Raw genomic sequence first — 22,462 nt, 5'->3', positions numbered from 1 at the left:
TTGATTATAACACAGTGGCTCCACTGGCTTGCAAATGATGCTGCTAAATAGTTAACATAACACACTTTGGTTAACAGCTGCTGTTGCGTTTGGGTCTGGGCTTCCGCAGTCTGGTAAATTTGGGAGAAAGATTACAAAAAAAAATAAAGTAGAAAATCAAAACAAAACAAATCGCTGAAGAGAGCGGACGTGCAAACGGAAGAAATTTGTTCAGAAAAGAGAAAGAAGAAAGTGCATTGTGTGGGTTTTCCTCCTTATTCTGTGGTGTGTCTGGTGTAAATGTGTGCAAGCGAACAAGCAAGAGAAAAAGGGGACAGCAAGAGAGCAAACTAATTGAGTCCTATGTGTGACAATCAAGTGTGAGTGGGTGTGTATATGTATGCGTGTTTTTTTTAGAGGAATCAAAAATTTAGACAAAAACAAATTGTTTCCTTTTTTTTTGTTTTTGTCGCGCAGTCGATTTAATAAAAGCGAATTTTAAAAGCAAATAAATATACGAGTGTGTTTATATTTTAAAACCTAAGATAGCCGAGACAACAACACAAAAGATTTAAATACAAATAATACTAATAATACATTATGCCAACTGTGGAATCATCCGATTCGGACGTACAACAAAATCCGTCATCGACACTACCGCTCCTGGGGGATAATCAGGTGACCATGCAGGCATCCACCTCATCCTCATCGAATAATAGCTCATCGGCTGGTAACAGCAGTATGTCGTCATCGGTTGGTGGTGGTGTGGTGGGCGTGCCGCTAGATACTCAAAACAGTGGCGAACCGCCTGCAAAAAGACAATTGCTAGATCCAAATAGTGCCTCCAGTTCATCTGGTGGCGGTGCTGCGGCAGCTTCTGGAACCAATGAAAAGTTAGCCTATCGCATTTCAACAGCATTATGCTGTGCCGTATGCTTGGATCTGCCAAAAACGGCGATGTACCAGGTGAGTGATAGTTTCTGGGATCTCTTGAATGTTCCACCTCCTTTCCCTACAGACAATGTTTAGCGCAGTTGCAGCAGCACCAGCAGGCACTGGGCCATCCACCAGTTATGTTTTTATCTACATTAGAGTATGTTTACGAGTGTGTGTGTGTGTATGTGTGTGTATACAAACAAATCGAGCTATGTCAGCTGTAAGCAAGAAACAGCTATTTCCATACGCCTCCCCCGCCGAGTAGACAAATCGTGAGCACAGCTGTCTGGGAGAGAGCGAGAGAAACGTATACATACGTGCATCTGTGTGCGCCTCTAATTGTATGTGTGTGCGTATGTTTCTTGCTCTCTTGACGTCGAGTCTCTTTGAATTTTACGTCGTTTGTATCGTTGTCGTCGTCGTCGCCTTGAAAAATAACAATGCCAGGTACTTGGAACACCTCAGCCCCTCAACCAACATCCCCATCCCCATTCCTACTTGACCAGCCGGACCCCTGACATTAAGGTTGAGACAAAAATGCATGGTTTTAAATTCTTGGTTAGTTAGACCCATTCAATGTCAAGGGTGAAGCCTCAAAACAAAAAAAATACATCAGTCAAACTCAAGTTTCCAGTAAAATGTGAAATTGCTACTGGGTACACTAATGCGTAAAAAGGAACACGGAAACACACACAAGAAACATAAACTTGGACTTGTACACACACAGATACATATATGTATATACATATGTCTCTCTCTAGTGCACGCATTGGCATTGCACTTTTTATTGCGTTTTAGAAGATGACGAAGCGAAGCGAGCGACCCCCGCTAGGTGCATTGCACACATCCAAACATACATTAGAGATGGAAATTAATGCTACTTCCCTCTCCCTCTCGCATTTTCTCTTCCTCTCTCTTAAACCTACATACATACAGACATTACATTTGCGCAGTTACATTTACTGCTAGTTTTTTGCTATTGCGTCATAGAAAAATAGGAATAGTCAGAAAGAAAACAAAACAAAAAACAGAAAATAACGTTAGGCTCGCTGATTTGTGGCCTATTTATAACTCGGCCCCGCCCGCTCTCTTTTTCTCTCTCTCTCTGTCACAATACGCGACAAATAAAATAAATATTATGCTAAGCAATGCTAATTTTATGTTTTATTCGTCAGCACCCACACTATGGACCTACATGTATCTACATACTCATGTACATATGTATGTATGCATGCACACACAAATACATGAATACATATACATATATGTATGTATGTACATACATACATGCAAATTTCCGTTTCATTCTGATACATTTCATTGAAACATTTTATTGACGTTACGTATGTATGTATGTACATACATATGTATCTAAACACAAAAAAAAGTGAATAGAAGAACAACAATATGCAATGAACTTATTTTTTTACGTAATTCCTTCTCTTTGTTTCTGTGTCTGAAACTTTGCCCCTATTACTCCCTCTCTTTTTTCCACTGCTACATACATACATATGTACATATTGTCTCTTTTTTTACTGCGTCATTCCATTGACCTAGCAAATGAAATGCTTAAAAAGAAAAAACTGAAAGAAAATTATGTCTCTATGTATCTGTGATTGTGATTAAACATTTTTCACTTCATCTACATATGTATCAACAATGTGGTAAATTAAATAAAGAAAAAACCAAACCAACCATACTTTTCCTTATTTATGTATTTATTTTTTTCCCTTTTTCCTTGACTTCTCTCATTTTCCCTTATGACTATCATTCTTTTGCCTTTCCTCTCTGTTATTGTTTTGCTTTTGCTGCTACGTTGTTACTCTAAATGTGCGTCTCTCCGATACGTGTGTGTGTGTGGGTGTCTGCGTGTGTTTCTTATTGTTATCTCGGTCGCACACTCAATATCAAGTCAGCTGTTCAGGCAATCTGCGGCATGGGAGAGCAGTCTGTTTAATACTTTTTTTTCTTTATTTTTCTTCTTTCCATCTCTTTTGCTTTATTTATTTGTATGTATGCATATATGTACATACATACTATCATATGTATATGTTTTTTGATATGTATGTATGTAGATATATATATAAAATTGGCAGTTTGTTTGTTAACTAAAACTTTGCAACGAAAAGAAGAAAGCAAAATAAACGAAAACTTGTTTAACCAGTTTTCAACAGTCACATGCAGGTGTACACATTTGTGTGTGTGTGTGTTTGTGTGTGAAACTAAAGAAAAATAAACCAAAAACAAAAAAGAATAACAAAAAAAAAACGTGTTTTCTTTATCTATCCTGGATTGTTGTTGCCTCTTTGGTTCTCCTTCTTTTCCTTCTTCACTCTTCCTATCAGCGGGTTATCTACAAAAACAATCATCAGCTGGCTTTTGTTATGTCTACAAGGCGACTGAAACAGAGAGATATGCATAAAGAGAGAGCGAGATACAACCAGACAGATAGATAACGCTAGAGAGAGAATGAGAGAAATCGGGAGCGGGAGAGTGAGTAACGTCGTATTGTAAAACAATTATTCTTGGGTAGGTCATAAATTCGCCAGTGTAAGATAGATTTTAAAAATTGAACTTCATTTAACTCTTGGAACTTTATTATGTTTTCTGGAATGTGTTTAGCATTTTAGTAGATACACACACACACAGTCAAACATACAACAGCAGCCCAGAAATGTTGCTTATTTCGCTTTCTCTCTCTCTCACAATCTGTTTCACTGGGTTCTCTCTATCTCTGTTTTCTCCACAAATAGTCAGACTTATATCGCACATGTGTGTTGCCTTCATTTTCATCGTCGTGGTCTTTCTATCCATATTTCTTCCACCCATCTCTTTCTCTCCGACCCCCTCTCTCCCACTATTGGTTTGGTCTGGCTAATTCTGTAAATAGAATATTCCATTAAAAATGTCGACGTTGCCCGCATTGTTTTTCCTTCATTTTTTTTTAGCCAAATAGAAGAAAGAAGAGTATCCCTCCCCTACTACTATCTGCCATTCCCTGTTGCCTGTCCTTTGCGAAGCTTGATTACGTTTTACATTCTCTTATCGTTTCTCTAAACAACACTCTCTGTCTCTCTCTCTCTCCACTCTCTACACTTTGCTTTCTTTTTATACACACACCAATTGGCCCCTAAAACCCACAACAAACGAAAAAAAAATTCTGTCACTAATTCTGATCCGTAATTATATCAATTTCCGGAAGTTTTCTTATTTTTTTATTGAGATGTTTCCAAATTAAGGAGAAGTGTGTCTGCTTCTTCTCAATTCCTGTTGCTTCTTTCACAACTTCTTATTATCTGTCTAAAAAAATTTTGTATGCTATATCGGAATCATCTCAATAATAAGAAAAAAAAAAAAAACAAAAAACAAATCAACTAATTTTTATGATTTCGCCCTTTAGCCTTTATATAGTTTATGTGGTAGACTCTAACATAACTCTTTAAAATTTTATCTATCTACCTTCTTAATAAAATAATAAAAAATAAAAATGAAAAAAAAAAATCAAAATCTAGTTAAGTCTATAAAACAATCTCATATGAAATTTGTATGCAAAAAAAATAAAAAAACTTGTAATTGTAAAATGCTAATTAAATAGAATATATACATACATAGTAGTCGGCCGATTCCATTCCATAGCATTAAAAACTGAAATTAATTGAAATGTATTATTCTCACACACAAATATACACAATGAAAAAACAACAAAAACAAAAAAAAAGTAAAAATAGAAAAAATAAACAAAATCAAATGATTTCAATAAACTATTGCAAAAAAAAAAAATAATATGCAAACTCCAAAAAGAGAGAGAAAAACCAAAATACAAAAATAGCGTTTTTATTTCAAACAAAAAAAAAACACAAGGAACACGAACTACCAAAACCAAAATAAAACTTTAAAAACAAATACACCTAAAAGTTCCAGGGATAAACTGGATGCCATTCAACAGTTCCTTCCCTCCTTCACCTCATCTCCATACACATACAGTCCGTCAATCACTATCATTCAGTCTCTACACACCCTCCACCACCAGCCCCGCACCCTTTAAGACCCCATGCAAACCAAAAAACCAAGTTCATCTTTATCACCGACTCCCCCCGACTCATCCTTAACCCACCAACAACCATAATAATAATTTCTTTGCAACAAGAACAACAACAACAAAATAAAGGCCTTAATTATGACTAATAGCAACTTTTTTCTTCTTTTTTTCCTTTAATTACAGGTTACTTTTCATATATATTTATGTATTTTTTACATTAATATACATACATACATACATACATATTATACCACTTTATAATTTGCTATATAACTTATACCTAAGATCACACTTATATATACTTACATAGAACAGGTGCAAATCCGTTTTCTAAAATATACTATTTTATTTTTTTGGACTTTAACATTTTTGAGACATCTTTCTAAATTTATTGCTTAAAAAAAGATATCTAACCTCAATATTGTATTTCTCTCTCTTTTTCTCCCTCTCTCTATCTCTGCTCTCGCTCTTATTTCAGTGCCAAATGGGACATCTAATGTGCGCTGCCTGTTTTACCCATCTCCTGGCGGATGGACGGTATGAAAAAAATATCAAACTGAATTATACATTTCATTATATTATTTCAATCCAATATGCTATATACATATAATATATATATATGTATACATATGTACATACATATATGTATCATATATGCATCTGTATATAGCATATTTTGAAAGACTTCCATTAAATCGTACTAATTTGCTTTTCATGCTTTTCTCTTCTTTTGTTTCATTCTCTCCCTCTTTCTTTCCATCTATCTATTCTCCTATACATATTCTTTCCTTTTGGTTTTTCGTTGTTTTTTTCCATTCACTTTATTGTTGTTACAGACTACGTGATCAGATAGCAACCTGTCCCAACTGTCGTGTGGAAATATCGAAAAGCACCGCTTCCCGTAATCTGGCTGTAGAAAAGGCTGCCTCTGAGCTGCCTAGTGAATGTCAGGTAAGGAAAAAACAGGAAAATTTAATTAGTTTTTTTTTTTTTTGGGTTTTCCACTTTATTGAAGATAAGTTGCAAAGTCGAACTCAAAAAAGTATCGTTCTGTTATCTGTTTGAAAAGGTTGTATATATGCAGCTAATCCTTGGTATAATGAGCCTTGGCGGACTCACAAAATTCTTCATTATATCTATAGATCAGTTGTGGGCTCTTATTAGTACAAACTTATTCATTTTCCCAAGGGACTCAACTAAAAGCTCGTTATAAGAAAGTTTTCGTGTAATAGCCCTTACCTTGGAATAGTTTATTCTCTGACAGCAATTATAATGCTCAATTTTTTAACGATAAATGCTTATCTTTATAATTTTCGAAAGTTAAATGTATTATTTTTAAAATGTACGCTGGCACGTACAAAAGAGTAATAGTTGAACAAGTTTTTCTTGTAGAAATAACAAGTATAATAAAAAAAAAAAAACGACCAACCATAACTTTTATACAATTTTAGATTATAGTTCATGGGGTTTTCTCATAATATGCATTTGACTCTTTTTGGCTAGGGTAATAAATAATCATCTACTTATTAATGAAAATAAAATCTTTTGGCAATCTGAAACAAACATAAAAAAATCAAACTGAATTATACAAATACACATATTTCAATCAATGCTATATAGAAACTACTTTTAAACAATATTAATTAAAAGGCCATCAGATCAACAAACAGATGATATACAAAATCAAAATATATTAAGACAATGCCAAGTTTTAATGCAAAATGTGGTTTTGAAATTTCTCTCTACAATTTGAATATATTCAAAAAGGACGCCCAAAAACACTAATTTATTTTAGATTGTAAATGGTTATTATTCCTTAAACTTATTGTCATTAAATAATTCCTTTCAAACAGTATTGCAACAATGAATTTCCCTACAAATCTCTGGAGCGCCATGAACAACATGAGTGTCAGGAACGTCCGACAAAGTGTAGATATCATCGCATTGGTTGTCAATGGCGTGGACCGTACCATGAGAGTGAGTGTGAAAAGCTACTATCTCATAGCAATGTTCTAATTTACTTCTAATTTAGCTACTGAACATGAACGCAATTGTTTGCACCCACAAAAATCTGGACGTGATGTAATGGCCGCCTTAGTTGCGCACGACGACATGTTCAAGGAGGAGATGAAAATGTTCCATACCCTGATCGACTTGTTAAGCTATGAGAAGATAATATTCAATGGTGAGTGGTGCTGTTCGGGATGGAGAAAAGCCAATAATAAAAACTTTTCTCTTTAGATCTTCAAATGAAGCCTTATCGCACAGATGAATATGTGCACAAATTGTTCTATGAGACGGCCCGCTTCTCGGCATTCAATCAACAATGGGTTGTTAAGGCCCGCATTAATAACAGCCAACGCGATCCCCATCAATCCAATGAGCGAACAATCACATATCAATTGATATTGAAAACGAAAACTAGTACACCCATGAGCATACATTTCTTTGCTCTGAAAGGTCCATTCTCAGATATGAAAGTGAATACTCAAATATACAAGCATGATTTTACAGAAGCGGTAAGTCATTCGATTAAATGGCTTGCCCCCATGTACATGTACATACATTGTCATCATCATTGAAAAATCGTATTGTTTGAATCATTTACCAAATGGAATTTAGTGGTTTTCTTCGCATGAGTGAGCAAACACAAATAATCTTGAAAATATATTATTTTCCCATACTATATATATGTAGTTTGGAGATAGAAATAACTTGAAGAACAAATTTATTAATAGAAGTATCTGAAGTACATATTTACTTCATTCCAAAGATTGTCGACTATACAGAGAATTTTTTTATATCGTACTAAATGGCGGGCATAAATTATTTATCAGAAATTTTTAGCTGAGTCTATTTATATTGAAGGGATTGAAACTTTGGGATCTGATGTTTCATATCCAAAACTATCACATTACGTAATTTCATAAGAATACTCTAACTCCTTCACGTATTTTTCTTAGATAACTACATATATGATCTGACAGACAGACAGACAGGCGGACAGACTCATAACGACTCTGCTTTTAAAACCCTCTGCAATAAAAACAGATGAAAGGTATCACTTTTCATAGTTCTCTGTGGTTAGTTCATATTTAAAAAAAAGGTTTGCGTTAGATTTTCAAGCATCCGCTTCCCTTTGAATTTAATGAGATTTTCCTTGACTTCTTCAGTCTCCATATGAAAACTGAGAAAAGAATAAAAAATCAAGAACAATAAAGGAAAAAATCAAAATCAATAAAAAATAAATGAACTAGAATAATGCACAGTGCCGGAGTAGTCATATTGAAGGATTAGCAATTGCTACGGGATACATGCTATTAGAAGGTTGGTAAAAGATGTATGATCACTAAAAATTTAATTCAAAGTTCATTCATTTTTTTAAATGTAGTAAATTGACAAAAATTAAATTTGATAAATTCTGTCTGTTCTTAAAAACTTTTAACTTTGCGAGTCTGTAACTTTTCCAAACTTTAACAGATTTTCAAAAGTAGTATCTTTAAAGTCGCCAAAAAGTATGTGACAGGCAAAAGGAAGCGTTTCCGACCCCACAAAGTACATATGTATATATATTCTTGATCAGGATCAACACCCGAGTCGATCTAGCAATAGCCCCTGTAATACCTACGGTGTCCAAGTTTATTTATAATTTCCGCCACACCCACGCAAATTAGATGAAAACTGATTTCCTCAAAGACTATACTAGCTATAGACTAACAAAGCTAGAACCACTAAATTTAGTATGTAGATTTGTTTAGTATGCATATGTTTAACATTTACCACGCCTACTTCGCGTCCAGAATTGAGAAAAAAACCGATTGCCACATGCATTAATTGATTATCGAAACCAAATTTAGCACACTAATGAGCCCTATTAATAAACGAGTTTTACTGGGCCGTCCATAAGGGCGCAGTTGGCCGTAGTCTAGTGGCGGCGCTAGAGTGCTCGTGTGTTTTTGTGAGGGTGAGCGAGATAGCATATGCTATGAAGCGAATTTAATAGACATACATACATTCACTTCACTTAATAGACGACTCACTTCAATTATTTTTGAATGCTTTTCAAATTAAATTTTGAATGTAAATCAAGTTCAAGCGAGGTCGAAAACTGCAAAGTACAGTAAACTATTCTAATAAACTTTAATTTTATGAGTTCCTAATTTAGTAATTGAAAAATTTATGTCGTTATTTGCTATATACGCAATTAGAAAAATGTCTTTCAATCTGCATTAAAATCTCGAGAACTTAATTTTATGTTTAAAAAATTCTGCAAAAAATAAATGATAACACGGGCCGACATGATTTTTGGTGACGTTATCTTGAGAGGTGTTCTTAACTAATTCGGGTACGCTGATTCTAACTGCATACTCGATTCACATCACATCCAGATTTTGTGAAATCAGGGGATCTGGTGTGGGAAATTAGGCACCCAAAACTATACTATAGAAAGTTAAAAATTGTTTTTCTACATTTCTAAAAGATTCAAGAAAATCCTGTTTAAGAAAAATAGCTCTTGTTTGCCAATATTACTAATAAACAATTTGGTTAGATTCCAATAACTCTTTAAAATCAAAAAAAGATGCAAATTCTTCGAATCCCTATAGCATACTTTTTGGTTAAAATTTAACTCATTTTAGAACCATATTCCAAGTGTAAGATATTATGCATTATAGCAAAGAAACATCTCTTTGTTATTTTGTAAATTGCTTTTAAATCATTAGTAGGCAAAAAAATAATGTTAATATACAAAACATTATTTTTTTGCCTATTAATGATTTAAAAGCTATAAAATATTGCAAACGAGGTAATTTGGAATAATTCCAACGCATTGTCCACCTTGACTTGATGGACAAAACTAAGTACAGGACCGTGATCAGCACCCCCAAATTACTATAAGAGACTTATTGAACTTAAAACACTTTTTCATGACCTCAAAAATGTCGGCCTGTGTTATCTTTGCAAATCGTTTACGATTATCAATCATGTTCTAACTTTTACATTAAAATGATCTTCTAATTTGCAATTCGACCCCGCGCTGGCTTAATACGCCACAGAAAATGCAAAATGAAGCTATCCTTTTCTTTTGAATATCCATGTAGAATCTATCGTTTCATGGAAACGACCATCTGGTTTGGATTGAACTTAATGATACCTTAAACTATATACGTATATATATAGTTCACACTTAAACGATAAATTGTTTGCTCTAAACTGTAAGAGTAACTCAAGATGGGTCCTAATCAAGACGAATAGGAATACTTTAGGTATTTGTAGATAATATTTCTGTCTAAAAAGAACATTAAAGACCCTACGGTAACAAACGTATCAATTCTAATCCATCTAACCCTTAAAATAACTTTTATTCTTTTTTTCTTTTTGCATTTCAGAGCACTGAAAGTGATTATTATGTCTTACCCCTGCCAAATGGCACAGACGGTAATGGCTCGAGTGAATGCAATCGTATGTTGGCCAACAAGGGCATCAACTTTCGGTAAGTTCAACATGAGTTTGAAATATATGTATGTTGATCGTATAATGATAAAATTTAATTTTCTTTTATTTTTGCAGTTTGCTCATGTTTTTGCTGAACAAGTGAAAACCATTTTTTTTATTCCATCGATAAGCAGCAGAAAAAAGTAAAAAACATAAAAACAAACACATACACACACACACACACACATTTTCAAACAAGCTTTAGTTTTTTGTTGTTTCTTACTCTTAAATGTGCAAATTTTAGTTATAGTAAATTGTAATCATGACTGTTGTAAGCGGTAGGCTTTTGAGAAACCAAAACCATAAGAAGAATGAAAGATAACAAAAAACAGAAAGTTCAGAATAACATCTAATTGTAAACACACACATTTAAACACCTGCATACTTATACATATAATTCATATATTTACATAGATATGTATATGTATTTTATATATGTACTTCCAACATAATGTATGTATATGTATTTATATGTCTTTTTTCTATATATATTCATACACATACATACATACACACAAGACATGCCCCACATCTAAATGTAAAACATATATATACATATACTCTATATGTATATACACATTAATAAATTTGCATTGGATTTTACTGTGTAATAATGCTGTAGGTTGTATTCTAAGTTTAGTGAATAATTAAGATATTCTCTAATTGTCATTTTCGAGTGGAAAAAGCGTTACATAAAACATATGTATGATGTATAATGTATGAGATCTAATGTTTCTCTTCTCTTCATTTTCCTTTTATTTTTTATATATTTTTTTTTATATTTTTTTTTTATTTTTTTTATTATTATTTGTTTCTATTCTCCCACTCGCTGGCTCTCTTTCTCACGAAAAAAAAAGTTTAATCATAGCATATAGAGTAATTAATAATAAATGAAAGAAGAGATGCCCTAAAGATGCCATTTAAAAGAAACACGTTTTTTTTTATATTTCTCTTATCATTATATAATATGTAAAAACATATGATAAACTATATGTACAATGTTTGTTTTTTTTTCTTCTCATTGCTTTTTCGTAATCGATTTTTTGGCATTTTCAATTGTTTTTGATGTAATGTTAGTGCAAGTGGAGAAATTTCTTAAATAAAATAATTACAAAGTTGTGTATTGTGTGTTTGTTGTGTGTGTGTGTGATTACGACTAACATTTTAATATGATCTCACAGGTAGAAGCAACAGGCACACACACAAACGCACACATATTAATAGAGACACACACATACACACGTTTATATGTATGTAAACCAACAATAACCGTAAAATAAATCAGTAGAACTAATTCTCTTGAGTCGTCATCGTATGCTCAACTACACTGTAAGGAAAACAACACCAATCTGATCCAAAATAAACCGATTCTATTTACATATGTATTAATATATAAACACAAATATATATCTATATATGTATAATTAGATCGACTTATTAATTAATTGAATTAGCTCTAGTTATAACAATGATGATCACCATCCTAAATCAGCCTTTTACTTCTCCATTTGCTTAATTTGAAATTTTGTATTTTGTTCTTTTTTTTTGTTGTTTTATTTCACACACACATTTCAAATGTTTCAAGAATCGTAATTGTAATATTTATATGCCATTTCATACACTTAATAGAAGATAGAAGAGGACGAGAAACGAAAAAAGAACAGGAAAGTAAGGATTAATTTGCTCTCTTGGTTCTTGTTATCTGTCTATTACTCTCTCTCTATATTGTGACACTGGCATCGTTAATTGATAAACTCTAAACATAATACATATATATTAATGATATTTCTTAATAAATAAAATGAAAAACGAAAAGAACATTTTCTAGGTCTTATTGTTGTGGCTTTGGAATTAACTTTAGATTAAAAGGATACATGACATTAAATGACATGTTGGACAATGTCGATTGCCATTGAATATTTCTAACCAATTAATGGCACTTTGGAAAATTTTAAACAGCTTTTGGGCCTAGACCAGATGCCCTAAAGCAAACGAATTACATTATCCTTTATCACAATGTTCAGAATCATCGTTAAGATGTGATTAGATCCACTTTTTGTCAATTCATCGAGCTGGGCAACATATACATATTTCTTTTGACTTTCTATTTTACGCGCCTGCTATCGATATTGTTATCGGTTAGTATACAAAACAGCTGATTAGTGTAGAGAGTTGTCTGGCAACATTGGCTAAAGACGCGAAAAGTAAATTAAACTAAATTAACTTAATTTTAACAATGGATTACGATTTTAAAATGAAAACACAAATGGAGCGAACCAAGGTGGAGGACCTATTTAACTATGAAGGTTGCAAAGTGGGACGAGGCACCTACGGACATGTGTACAAAGCAAAGTGGAAGGAGACAAGGTGAGGGAGAGCGATACATACATACATGTGTATGCAGACCATAAAATGTAAATGCTAATGTGGCGAATTATTACTTTTCTCAGCGATGGCAAGGAATATGCTCTTAAACAGATCGATGGCACTGGCCTCTCCATGTCCGCATGCCGTGAAATCGCTCTACTCAGGGAGCTGAAGCATCAGAATGTCATTACGCTGATTCGCGTCTTTCTCTCGCACAACGATCGCAAAGTGTTCCTGCTTATAGATTATGCAGAGCATGATCTGTGGCATATTATCAAGTTCCATCGGGCAGCTAAGGCCACCAAGAAACAGGTGGTGGTGCCGCGGGGAATGGTTAAGAGTCTATTGTATCAGATACTTGATGGCATTCATTATTTGCACAGCAATTGGGTATTACATCGTGATTTAAAGCCGGCCAATATTTTGGTAATGGGCGATGGTAATGAAAGGGGGCGTGTCAAAATTGCTGATATGGGTTTCGCTCGTCTGTTTAATGCACCATTAAAACCGCTGGCCGATCTGGATCCAGTGGTGGTTACGTTTTGGTATCGTGCACCAGAATTGCTGCTGGGGGCGCGACATTACACAAAAGCCATTGATATATGGGCAATTGGTTGCATTTTTGCCGAACTACTAACATCAGAGCCAATATTCCATTGCCGGCAGGAGGACATTAAGACTAGCAATCCGTATCATCATGATCAGCTGGATCGTATATTCAATGTGATGGGCTTTCCACAGGACAAAGATTGGGAGGACATCAAGAAAATGCCGGAACATCACACACTCACCAAGGACTTTAAGCGTTCTACCTATTCGACTTGTTCGCTGGCCAAATATATGGAACGTCATAAGATTAAACCCGACAGCAAAGCATTCCATTTACTTCAAAAACTATTGCTAATGGATCCCAATAAACGCATAACCTCCGAGCAAGCCATGCAGGATCAATACTTTCAGGAAGAGCCACTGCCGACCCAGGATGTGTTTGCCGGTTGTCCTATACCTTATCCGAAGCGTGAATTTCTTACCGATGATGATCAGGAAGATAAGTCGGATAATAAACGTCAACAGCAGCAGCAACAGCAGCAACAACAACAGCAGCAGCAACAGCAGCAACAACAACAGCAGCAACAACAGCAACAGCAGCAGCAACAACAACAAATGAATCCAAACGAACCAAATGCCAAACGTGTTCGTCTCTCCGGTGCAGGCAATCAACAGGATTTCCATCACCAGCAACAGGCAGCCCAACAACAACAACAGCAGCAGCAACAACAGCAGCAACAACAACAACAGCAGCAACAACAACAGCAGCAGCAACAAATGATGTTCAATCAGCAACAAAATTTCCAGCAACGTTTCAACTAAGCCACACAGAGAGACTGATTTTATCCAGGTTTTTTTTTTTTTGTTCATCATCTTCTTTTCTAAGTTAACTAATTTAATAACATTTTTTGTGTGTAAGTGTAAGAATAAAATATTAAAAAAAGAAAACAAACAGGACAACCCCGTCGTTTTCTCTATGTAATAACAATAAGAGCTAATACCAATCACTAAATCGTCCAATGGCCTCACTCCACTTGGCCATTCGTGCGAAAAGTGTGTCATAGTGTTTCGATTGCGGCTGGAACACACATTCCACTTGACGAAATCTTTTGAGATCATCGAAATCATGCCAAATGCCATGATTAATGCCAGCCATAAATGTGGCACCCATAATGCTAGATTCGGCATTTTGGGCCCGTTCAACCTTCAATTGACTGAGATCAGCCAGAAATTGGCAAACGAAATCATTCCGAGAAACGCCACCATCGACTCTAAAGAAAATAAACGACAAATTAGATTTCTGCAACTACTTAAAGATCTCTGACACTCACTTGATTAGATGCAGTTTCTGGTTGGTCTCCTTTTCGGCCGCGTCGATTAGTTGCACCACACGAAAAACAATGCTTTCTAGCAAAGCTCGTACCAAATGGGCTTTGGTAGTGGACGGTGTCATGCCAATGAATCCGCTAGCAGCACGATAATCATTCACAGGTGGCTAGCAGCACCAAAAGTTGAAGAAGAACTTAATTAGCTTATCCATAAACTTATTGTGAACTAAAAATTTCAAGTGCTACTTTAATGATGATATGAAGCGAATATTTTATTTGAAGGTCCCCATTATATAAACTCTATGGAAATATACACTCTAAGGTTTCGGAATCAAATTGCTAGAGTATTTAACATTCAGTCTACTTAAATTGAATGCTTCTGAAATGCTTTTTGTTTTTATTACCCTCTAAATTAAACTTGACAGGTTAATTTAAAAAGCTAACGATTATCGTTTAAGCAGTAAATGCAAATATTAAAGGTCATTCATTCTATTTTCATCAGGCTTAGAATGAATATATAAACAAATTGGTGAAATAAGTGAGAGAAATCAAACTGGGAAACACCAAGAAGTCACTGAACTTTATATTGTGGTTGGTGGTGGTGAGGTAAGCAAATCTTAAATTTAGTTAGTTGACCAAAACAAAACTTAACTTTAAACGTGTGTAATATTATTTAGAGGCGAAATACATCAAAATAATTGTCTACCTGCATTCTAACAATGTTGTGTCTAAACGGAATAGATTAAACAATGTTTTACACTGTTTTTTTCATAGTTTCGATTAAATATTCTATCTATAGATGTGTTCAGCGGATTAGATAATGGACTTTTGTTTATAATAATATAAAAGTAGCAGTGGTTCGAGAAATAATAAGACGATCATTGGACTTACCCCTAAACCACTAAATGCAGGTATAAAGTATACATCATTTGTATCTGCAACGGATTTTGCAATGGCTGATGTCTCTTTGGGGTGGCTGAACAGCTCACATGACTGAGCCCAAGTGATGACAGTGCCAAAATCATGGGATGCCCCCTCAATGCAATAGATGGCATTCTGTTGGTTGAATTTATGCTTATCGTTTAATTGCCAGGCCACCAGCGGATACATGCCACTAATTGATGCATGGCACTGGGATCCAGTGACTAAATTGAGAAATGCACCCGTTCCCATGGTGACTTTAACGTCATTGGAGCGAAAGCAATGGGAGCCCCATATGGCGGCTGTTTGATCGCTGCAGGATGAAGCAATTGGTATGCGAGTATGGGCCCAATCCTGGCCAAAGGCAATGGGATTCACATGACCAAAGCCATTATACCCATTGTCGACAACACGAGGGAGGATGTTAAGCTAGAAAAAAGTCAAGAAATAATATCAATAAAGCCTTTCCAATTGAATTTAAAGATTTTTGTCCTACATCAATGCCAAACATCCAACTAATCATATTCGACCAACTGAGCGTGAATGGATCAAAGAGTCCAGTGGCTGTGCTTGAGGTTATATCGGTGATATGTTCTATATTCTCCGTCTGCTGGGCCGCATGACCACCGGAACGCAATTTGTATAGAAGCCATGAGTCCAGCAACTCCAGGCGGACTGTATTCTCTCTAATAGCTTGCTGAAGGCGCCTATTGTGGGCAATCTCGTAGAGCAATCTTGGTGTAACCTGACCATTCATCAATTTGAGCATACTTCCGGCCAGAAAACGTGAATTTCTGGTAGCCAAATAAAGGCCATAGAAGAAACCATTCATTGTACGCTTCATGCAACCGGAATTCCATTGCTCGACCAGATCATCGGCTCGCAAATCCTTCCAGGTGATAAAGTTATGATAGTATTCATTCGTTTTATGATTCCAAGTTAGAAATGTGCAACGTTGTGTGGATATGGTTAGGCAGGTAATTTCTGAGGGCAACAGCTTGGCATCTACAAAAAAAATCTATTGAGAGTCGAAAAAATTAAGGATTCTCTTACCTCTTATGGCTTCCTTTATAACTTTGACAACCTTACGCCACAGGCATTCAGGTTCGATTTCAAAGAAACCCGGTTGGGGATTTAATAGCTCTACCTGGCAGCAGAGAATAATAACAATAAATAAACCAATAAAACTAATTGACAGCGACAATCGCTAGCTTACAGCATCTGTTGATGACCCTTTGACCGCACATTTCTCGTCCAATATAAAACATCTCACGCTAGTGGTTCCAACATCCAATGCTGCAATATAGGCAGTAGCTTCTGTATTCGTTCTTATTGTTGTTGTATCTGTTTCTGGTGGCGACATGTTTGTCGTAGCACGCTTGAATTGTTACTGATATTGTAGTATTTGGGTCCGCAAGTCAATTGGCTGCTTATCCATCTCGCTGGGTGGCAATTTCATAGTGCTGGATTTAGACTTCCCTTATCACAACTCACTGATTTGGGTTTCATTTATAAAATGTGATAACGGAGCGCCAGTGTTGCCGTACTGCTGGACATTTAAACGGCAAAGCCAAACTAGCTAAAGATATGCCCGAAAGAAAAAAGCTAGTTTTGGTTTTATGTTCGTTTCTTTCTAATGGATATAGATATAGAAAAATATAAATTCACATTGAACGATGCCATGAAATTTTATATACTTTGCACTCATAGGATGCAAAAATGTTGATCAGTAGTAATAGCATAGTTAAGTGATGGTCGCCTGTTTGTATAAACATCTCGGAACCTATAGGAGCTCTATTTACGCTATTTACCAACAACTAAATTTCACCGACTCAACTTATTTCTTGACAATATTAGAAAAAGTATTAATACTGCAAGTCTTTGAACTTGTAGTCCAACTTATACTACAAAAGCCCAGTTGTGCGTATAGAGATATGCCCACTAGAGTTAAAAGCTTAATTAGCAACACTATTGGTGCAGCAACCTAACGGTTGCAATATCCAAATATAGCGGTTCCATTTTTGAATTGATACTATGTATGTCTCGACACCTGCTCAAATTTCTGATTGTTATCATTTGGTGTTAAGTGATAAGCTCTCTATAATTAGGGACATTATCAGCAAGTTGTGACTGCGGACTGATTTGTGCTTTCCTTGGCCGAGTGACTCGACTTCCCCTTAAAGTTCGCAATCAATGTGTCATTACATTTGTGTGGTTTTGTTTTACAACTTTATTTTATATACACATAGACACGTATATAGATATCAATATTTATGTATGTATATATATATATATTGGTATATACAATATAAATATGGGTTGGGCAATAGATAAACAATTATCTAAAATAGTCAACATCATACTAACAGATTTGTTCAATAAAATACAATGTTCTTTTTTACAATCAACAATCATTAAATACATCAAGTTCTATATATATATAGAGTACATGCTAAAAGCGTCCTCTCTATGTTTTCGGTATGCATCTGGGTTCGCCCACTTAGGTACTGGTACTGGTTTCTCTTTCTTGCGAGATATGTCTATGACTAAATTGGAACGCAGCGTCGTTAAGGTTAATCTTTGGCCCATTTTAGCTTACATATCCGTTGGAAGAATGTCTGGTATAAGATATTGACATAGCTCCACTTCATCGCCAACAAATTTGACCTTCTTGGCGGTGTTATCATCTAAAAGCACTCGGATTGCTGGCCAAATGGTGGAAAACAATCCTGGTGAATTGATGATTAAACAAATTCCAAGACGTTCCGGAAAATGCTTGCTCAGCAGCCAAATGAGGTTCTGAACCAGCTGATAGTCCATGCAGGAGGTACTAAAGTCGGCTAGATCAAAAACAATGCACAACCGATCGGTTACCTCCTCAAAACACTTTTTGCAAGCCTCCTCCAGATTGTACACTATAAAGCGAGTCAACTCATCAATGTCACGTGCAGAAGCATTGTGGTTTTTAGCTGGAATGTAGACTACTGGACGGCCAATGCAGTCACGATGACGCAATACCCGAGCCTTGCCCTCCAGACCACTGCGATCCATGTCGCCCAGCTTGGCCACGCCATATGTTTCGCGCCATTTGTTTGTCTTCAATATGGCCTAAAGCAGCAGAACAGATACAGCAGAGAGGCGGGGGATTAAAAATCCGAGATTTTGCTGAGTTTTTCTTGGCGTGGGCTGAAGATGACGCCGTCAACTTACTTGGAATGCGGCATCTGTCGTCTTAAATGCTCTCAAATAGCGCCTCAAGGAGAAATCATTATGGTATTGAGTAGGGTCTGCATCGACTATCAGTTTCATTCGCTCCTTCAGATCCTTTAGGTCTTGTTCGTTAACTGGTGCCAACTCCTCGGACGACATATTGCTGCTGATTTCGTTCTCTGTTTTGGTCTTGATATTCGCAAACTGCACTAAGCCTGTTTTTTTTTTTTACTGTGCTACAAATTAAAAACTGTGCTGGTTAATTTTTGGAACTGTGCTACGCAGTATTTTGTTCAAAAGCCCTTTGCATTGGCTCCGAGCTTTTTTCTCAAACCAGTTCCAATAAGTGCTGCCAAACACTTTCAATGTTGTTGAGGAATATATGTAATACAGTACTTCAAGAAAAAAAGCAATCAAAAATCAAAAAGTACTTAAATTTAAAAGGAACAGGAATATTAAAAATTAATTTAAAAATTAATTTAAAAATAATTAAAATGACATTTTATATAAAAAAAAACCCACCAATTAAAGCGAGCAACCTTTCTCCAGTTGTTCATATAATTGTCAAATTTAAAAGCTGCTAGATTTAGCTACTAAACTGCTACAGTGACAGCACTGACACCAACTGCTGATTCCAATGGGCAATTAAATACCGTTATCTTTGTAAACACAATTTAAATTGGGTTTATATCGTTATGATATTTTGTTAATAACTTTTAATAAATTTATAAATGTTAACAAGACAAAACTGATAAAATTATATAAAAGAATACACACAACTCGCTCAGTGGTTATCTAACCTAAGTACCCAATAACAAAATAAGTAATAACTACATATACAAATGCAGAGATTCCACGTTTCGATTCAGATTCTTCTTTCCTTTCTATAGAGATTAAATATTGCTCGAATGTTTATGTGTTGGTCTATTTAGGTCGTTGATTGAAAATTGCTCCTTTCTTAATTGTTCGCTTTTGATACTACTTGGGCACCATGACTCGGGCTATGCCCGGCAACACTTCCGCCTGTAGCGGGCCAAATTCAACGCGCTCACCATCGATAGTGATGATGCCATGATTATCGTGGGGTTCCAAACGAAAGGCTCTTACGGGCAAAACCTTGACATACTGATTATTCACCTCAGGCAAATGTGTGCCGGAGCTCATGTTGTAGAGAAAGCTCAATAAATGGGGACGACTTATGCCACCGCGTATAAGAATAAGATGAATGGTGCCATCGTTCATTTGGGCCTTGGGTGCAAAATGGCAATCGATACCCAGATGCGTTTGATAGACAGCATGCATCATTATGAATTCACCTTCCTCGACCTGCCAACCATCTTCTGGGGACAGCGGTTGATCCAGATCCGGTAAACTGCTGGGAGGGCCGAAATTCTGCGGACGATTTTCCAAGTAGGATGATGCCGCATAAATCTGTGACTGTTCGGCCAAATCACTTTCATCGGCTAAACTATGATAGATGCTCTCTGATATGGAATAGTAGTAACTACGTCGCGATCCCCCCGACAGCCAACTATCGCAGCGTGAACGAAAGGATTGATTGATGGAGGTCTCCAGCGAAATGACATCGGCAAACTCTGATGGCAAACATTCAACGGAATGATGAAAGCTTGCTGGCACATTTAACAACTGTTGCTTATTGAGGGTGGTATTATAGCTTCGACTGGATTGCAACATCCTAAGTGTTGGCTCCTGCATTCCTTCCAGACCCCCGACTCCCTGGCCCGTTTGATGGCTCGGCAAATAGCTAACTCGGCCATTATAAGTTCGCAGATTTGCCAGACGATAAAGCGTCCAAATGGTAAAGCGTTGATAGCCAAACATGCGTAGGCGTTCGCTCTCAATGTCCACATCTGAGATGAAGCCCCAGCCAATGGAGAGAAAGGAGTAAACGGAGCGCTCCTTAAGCTGAACACGTACCACATCCATGGGTGAACTGCGGCCACTGATGACAGTCAAAGCAGCACCCAAAACTGGCTTACTAAAATAGGGTTCGCTGTTGAAATAAACCAGAAGTGTTAATAAAAGATTGTTGTCTGAGTCCCTTAAGGAGTCGCTTACTTGTATCCATGGGCTATGGAGCGTGCTAGACCATTGCCAGAACCGCAGGGGATAATGCCCAAAGCTATATTGGGCAACACTTGCTCCCAATCTTCACGCTGCATCAGACCATTGACAATCTCATGGAAGAGTCCATCACCTCCGACAGCCACCACACAGCACCATGCATCCAGGCGACGTGTACTCATCAGTTCACTGGCAAAATTGGAATGTTTCGTTACATACAGATCGTAAGGCACTTCAGCCTCATTTAACACTGGAGAGACATGCATATTAAAGACTTCACGGCCATTGCCCGACCCGGATTTGGGATTAAGCAGCACTAAAACACGACGACGACGCTCTTCATTGGTGCGGTCCACAAAAATATCCTCAAGCGTTTGATGCAGTTGCCAGCGCAATGCGCGATACCAGCGATCCGCCTCCCGCATATTATCCTCGAAGGAGTCAAAGGAACGAAAACGCAGAGTCAATACCGTGCGCTCTCTATGAAGCTCGCTACGCAAACTTTTCTTTTTCAGGACGTAGGCAAAGACATAGAGATATGCACTGACATCGCCATCGCAGGCGTATTCCTCCTTGCTGGCTGTGCTGCACTTGCTTGGTGTGGCCCCATTGTTACGATTGTTGCTTCGGCTGGTTGCCGAATTTGCCGGCGAATTGGGATTTCCGCTGCTGCAGGCACAGGCATTGGCCATGGCCAGGCGACGGGTCTTCTTTAGCCGCATGCATCTGGCTCCAACAATATCGCATATTTTCACGGTTTGCTCTTTGATGGTGGTGCCAGTGGGTGACTCCCGCTGCAGTGTGAATCCAGTGGTGTCTAGACGCACACGGAATACGTGGCTGCTGCCCTTTTTCCGTTGACTAGTGTAGAAAGTGTCGCTGACATCGTGACGATGATTACTCTCACCATCGCCATCGGCCGTGCCCGTGGCCACAACAACAGCATTGGAAGTAGGTGTGGGAGTGGCAGTGATTGTGGCGATTGGCGTCGAGCCCATGGAACTTGTGCCGTCGCTGCTGCTGTTCTTCTCATGAGATTGGTTCATATTTAATTGAGATTCGGATGCTTTGTAGCATTTTCGTTTCCCTGACAGCGCTAGTCGTCTTATCACTCACTCACCTACCAACCAAGGCCATCGTTAGCAGTGCTGCCAGTTCAGCAATAAGGTTGATAAATCTAGCTTGTCTAGCTTATAGTTGGCATTTTTTTGTTTTTAAATACAATTTAAATTAGTCACAAATCTTGCAATTTTATAAATTTTAAGTTTACAAAGACATTTGAGCTTGTTATATGCTCGTTTGTTTTATTCGCTGTTTTTTTGGTGACTGTCAAAAATAATTTTTGCAAAACCTGGCTACAACTTAAGGAAGTCAAGCAATGTAAAGCGAATACATTGTTTTGAACCATATAAATATAATATGCTAATATAATAATTTAAAATGGTAAAATCATGTTCGTTTTTTATTTATGTATTTTGAATTTTATTTTTATTTCCCTTAAATACATTTAAATAGTTTAGCAACTATTCTTGGCATTTTTTAGTATCTTTTCACT

At 36.5% G+C, this 22,462-nt stretch overlaps 5 protein-coding genes across 5 annotated transcripts; 2 read left to right on the top strand and 3 right to left on the bottom strand.

Moving 5' to 3' along the window:
• Positions 1–534: 534 nt before the first annotated feature.
• On the top strand, positions 535–10,840 carry LOC6646298 (cysteine and histidine-rich protein 1 homolog). The gene is made up of 8 exons (XM_002068952.4): positions 535–945; positions 5,433–5,491; positions 5,791–5,905; positions 6,808–6,931; positions 6,987–7,139; positions 7,196–7,473; positions 10,342–10,445; positions 10,523–10,840. Exons 1-8 carry the CDS (start codon positions 580–582, stop codon positions 10,548–10,550), a joined length of 1,227 nt encoding a protein of 408 aa, XP_002068988.1. The 5' UTR covers positions 535–579; the 3' UTR covers positions 10,551–10,840.
• Positions 10,841–12,609: 1,769 nt separating this feature from the next.
• LOC6646297 (cyclin-dependent kinase 8) lies at positions 12,610–14,271 on the top strand. Its single transcript, XM_002068951.4, has 3 exons — positions 12,610–12,814; positions 12,898–14,059; positions 14,096–14,271. Exons 1-3 carry the CDS (start codon positions 12,684–12,686, stop codon positions 14,183–14,185), a joined length of 1,383 nt encoding a protein of 460 aa, XP_002068987.1. The 5' UTR covers positions 12,610–12,683; the 3' UTR covers positions 14,186–14,271.
• LOC6646304 (putative glycerol kinase 5) lies at positions 14,145–17,132 on the bottom strand. The gene is made up of 6 exons (XM_002068950.4): positions 16,829–17,132; positions 16,666–16,759; positions 16,109–16,617; positions 15,583–16,041; positions 14,695–14,858; positions 14,145–14,634 (listed from the first exon to the last, which is right to left on the bottom strand). Exons 1-6 carry the CDS (start codon positions 16,973–16,975, stop codon positions 14,358–14,360), a joined length of 1,650 nt encoding a protein of 549 aa, XP_002068986.2. The 5' UTR covers positions 16,976–17,132; the 3' UTR covers positions 14,145–14,357.
• Positions 17,133–17,824: 692 nt separating this feature from the next.
• LOC6646303 (CRAL-TRIO domain-containing protein C3H8.02) lies at positions 17,825–19,092 on the bottom strand. Its single transcript, XM_002068949.4, has 2 exons — positions 18,823–19,092; positions 17,825–18,720 (listed from the first exon to the last, which is right to left on the bottom strand). The coding sequence occupies exons 1-2, from the start codon at positions 18,979–18,981 to the stop codon at positions 18,208–18,210; spliced, it is 672 nt and encodes a 223-aa protein (XP_002068985.1). The 5' UTR covers positions 18,982–19,092; the 3' UTR covers positions 17,825–18,207.
• Positions 19,093–19,501: 409 nt separating this feature from the next.
• Positions 19,502–22,054, bottom strand: LOC6646363 (sphingosine kinase 2). The gene is made up of 2 exons (XM_002068948.4): positions 20,902–22,054; positions 19,502–20,836 (listed from the first exon to the last, which is right to left on the bottom strand). Exons 1-2 carry the CDS (start codon positions 21,951–21,953, stop codon positions 19,801–19,803), a joined length of 2,088 nt encoding a protein of 695 aa, XP_002068984.1. The 5' UTR covers positions 21,954–22,054; the 3' UTR covers positions 19,502–19,800.
• Positions 22,055–22,462: the final 408 nt, after the last annotated feature.

The sequence above is a fragment of the Drosophila willistoni genome, assembly GCF_018902025.1.
Source record: "Drosophila willistoni isolate 14030-0811.24 chromosome XR unlocalized genomic scaffold, UCI_dwil_1.1 Seg143, whole genome shotgun sequence".
Lineage (NCBI taxonomy): Eukaryota > Metazoa > Arthropoda > Insecta > Diptera > Drosophilidae > Drosophila > Drosophila willistoni.
Note: the sequence above shows the minus strand (reverse complement) of the source record. Positions and strands in the feature narration are given on the sequence as shown.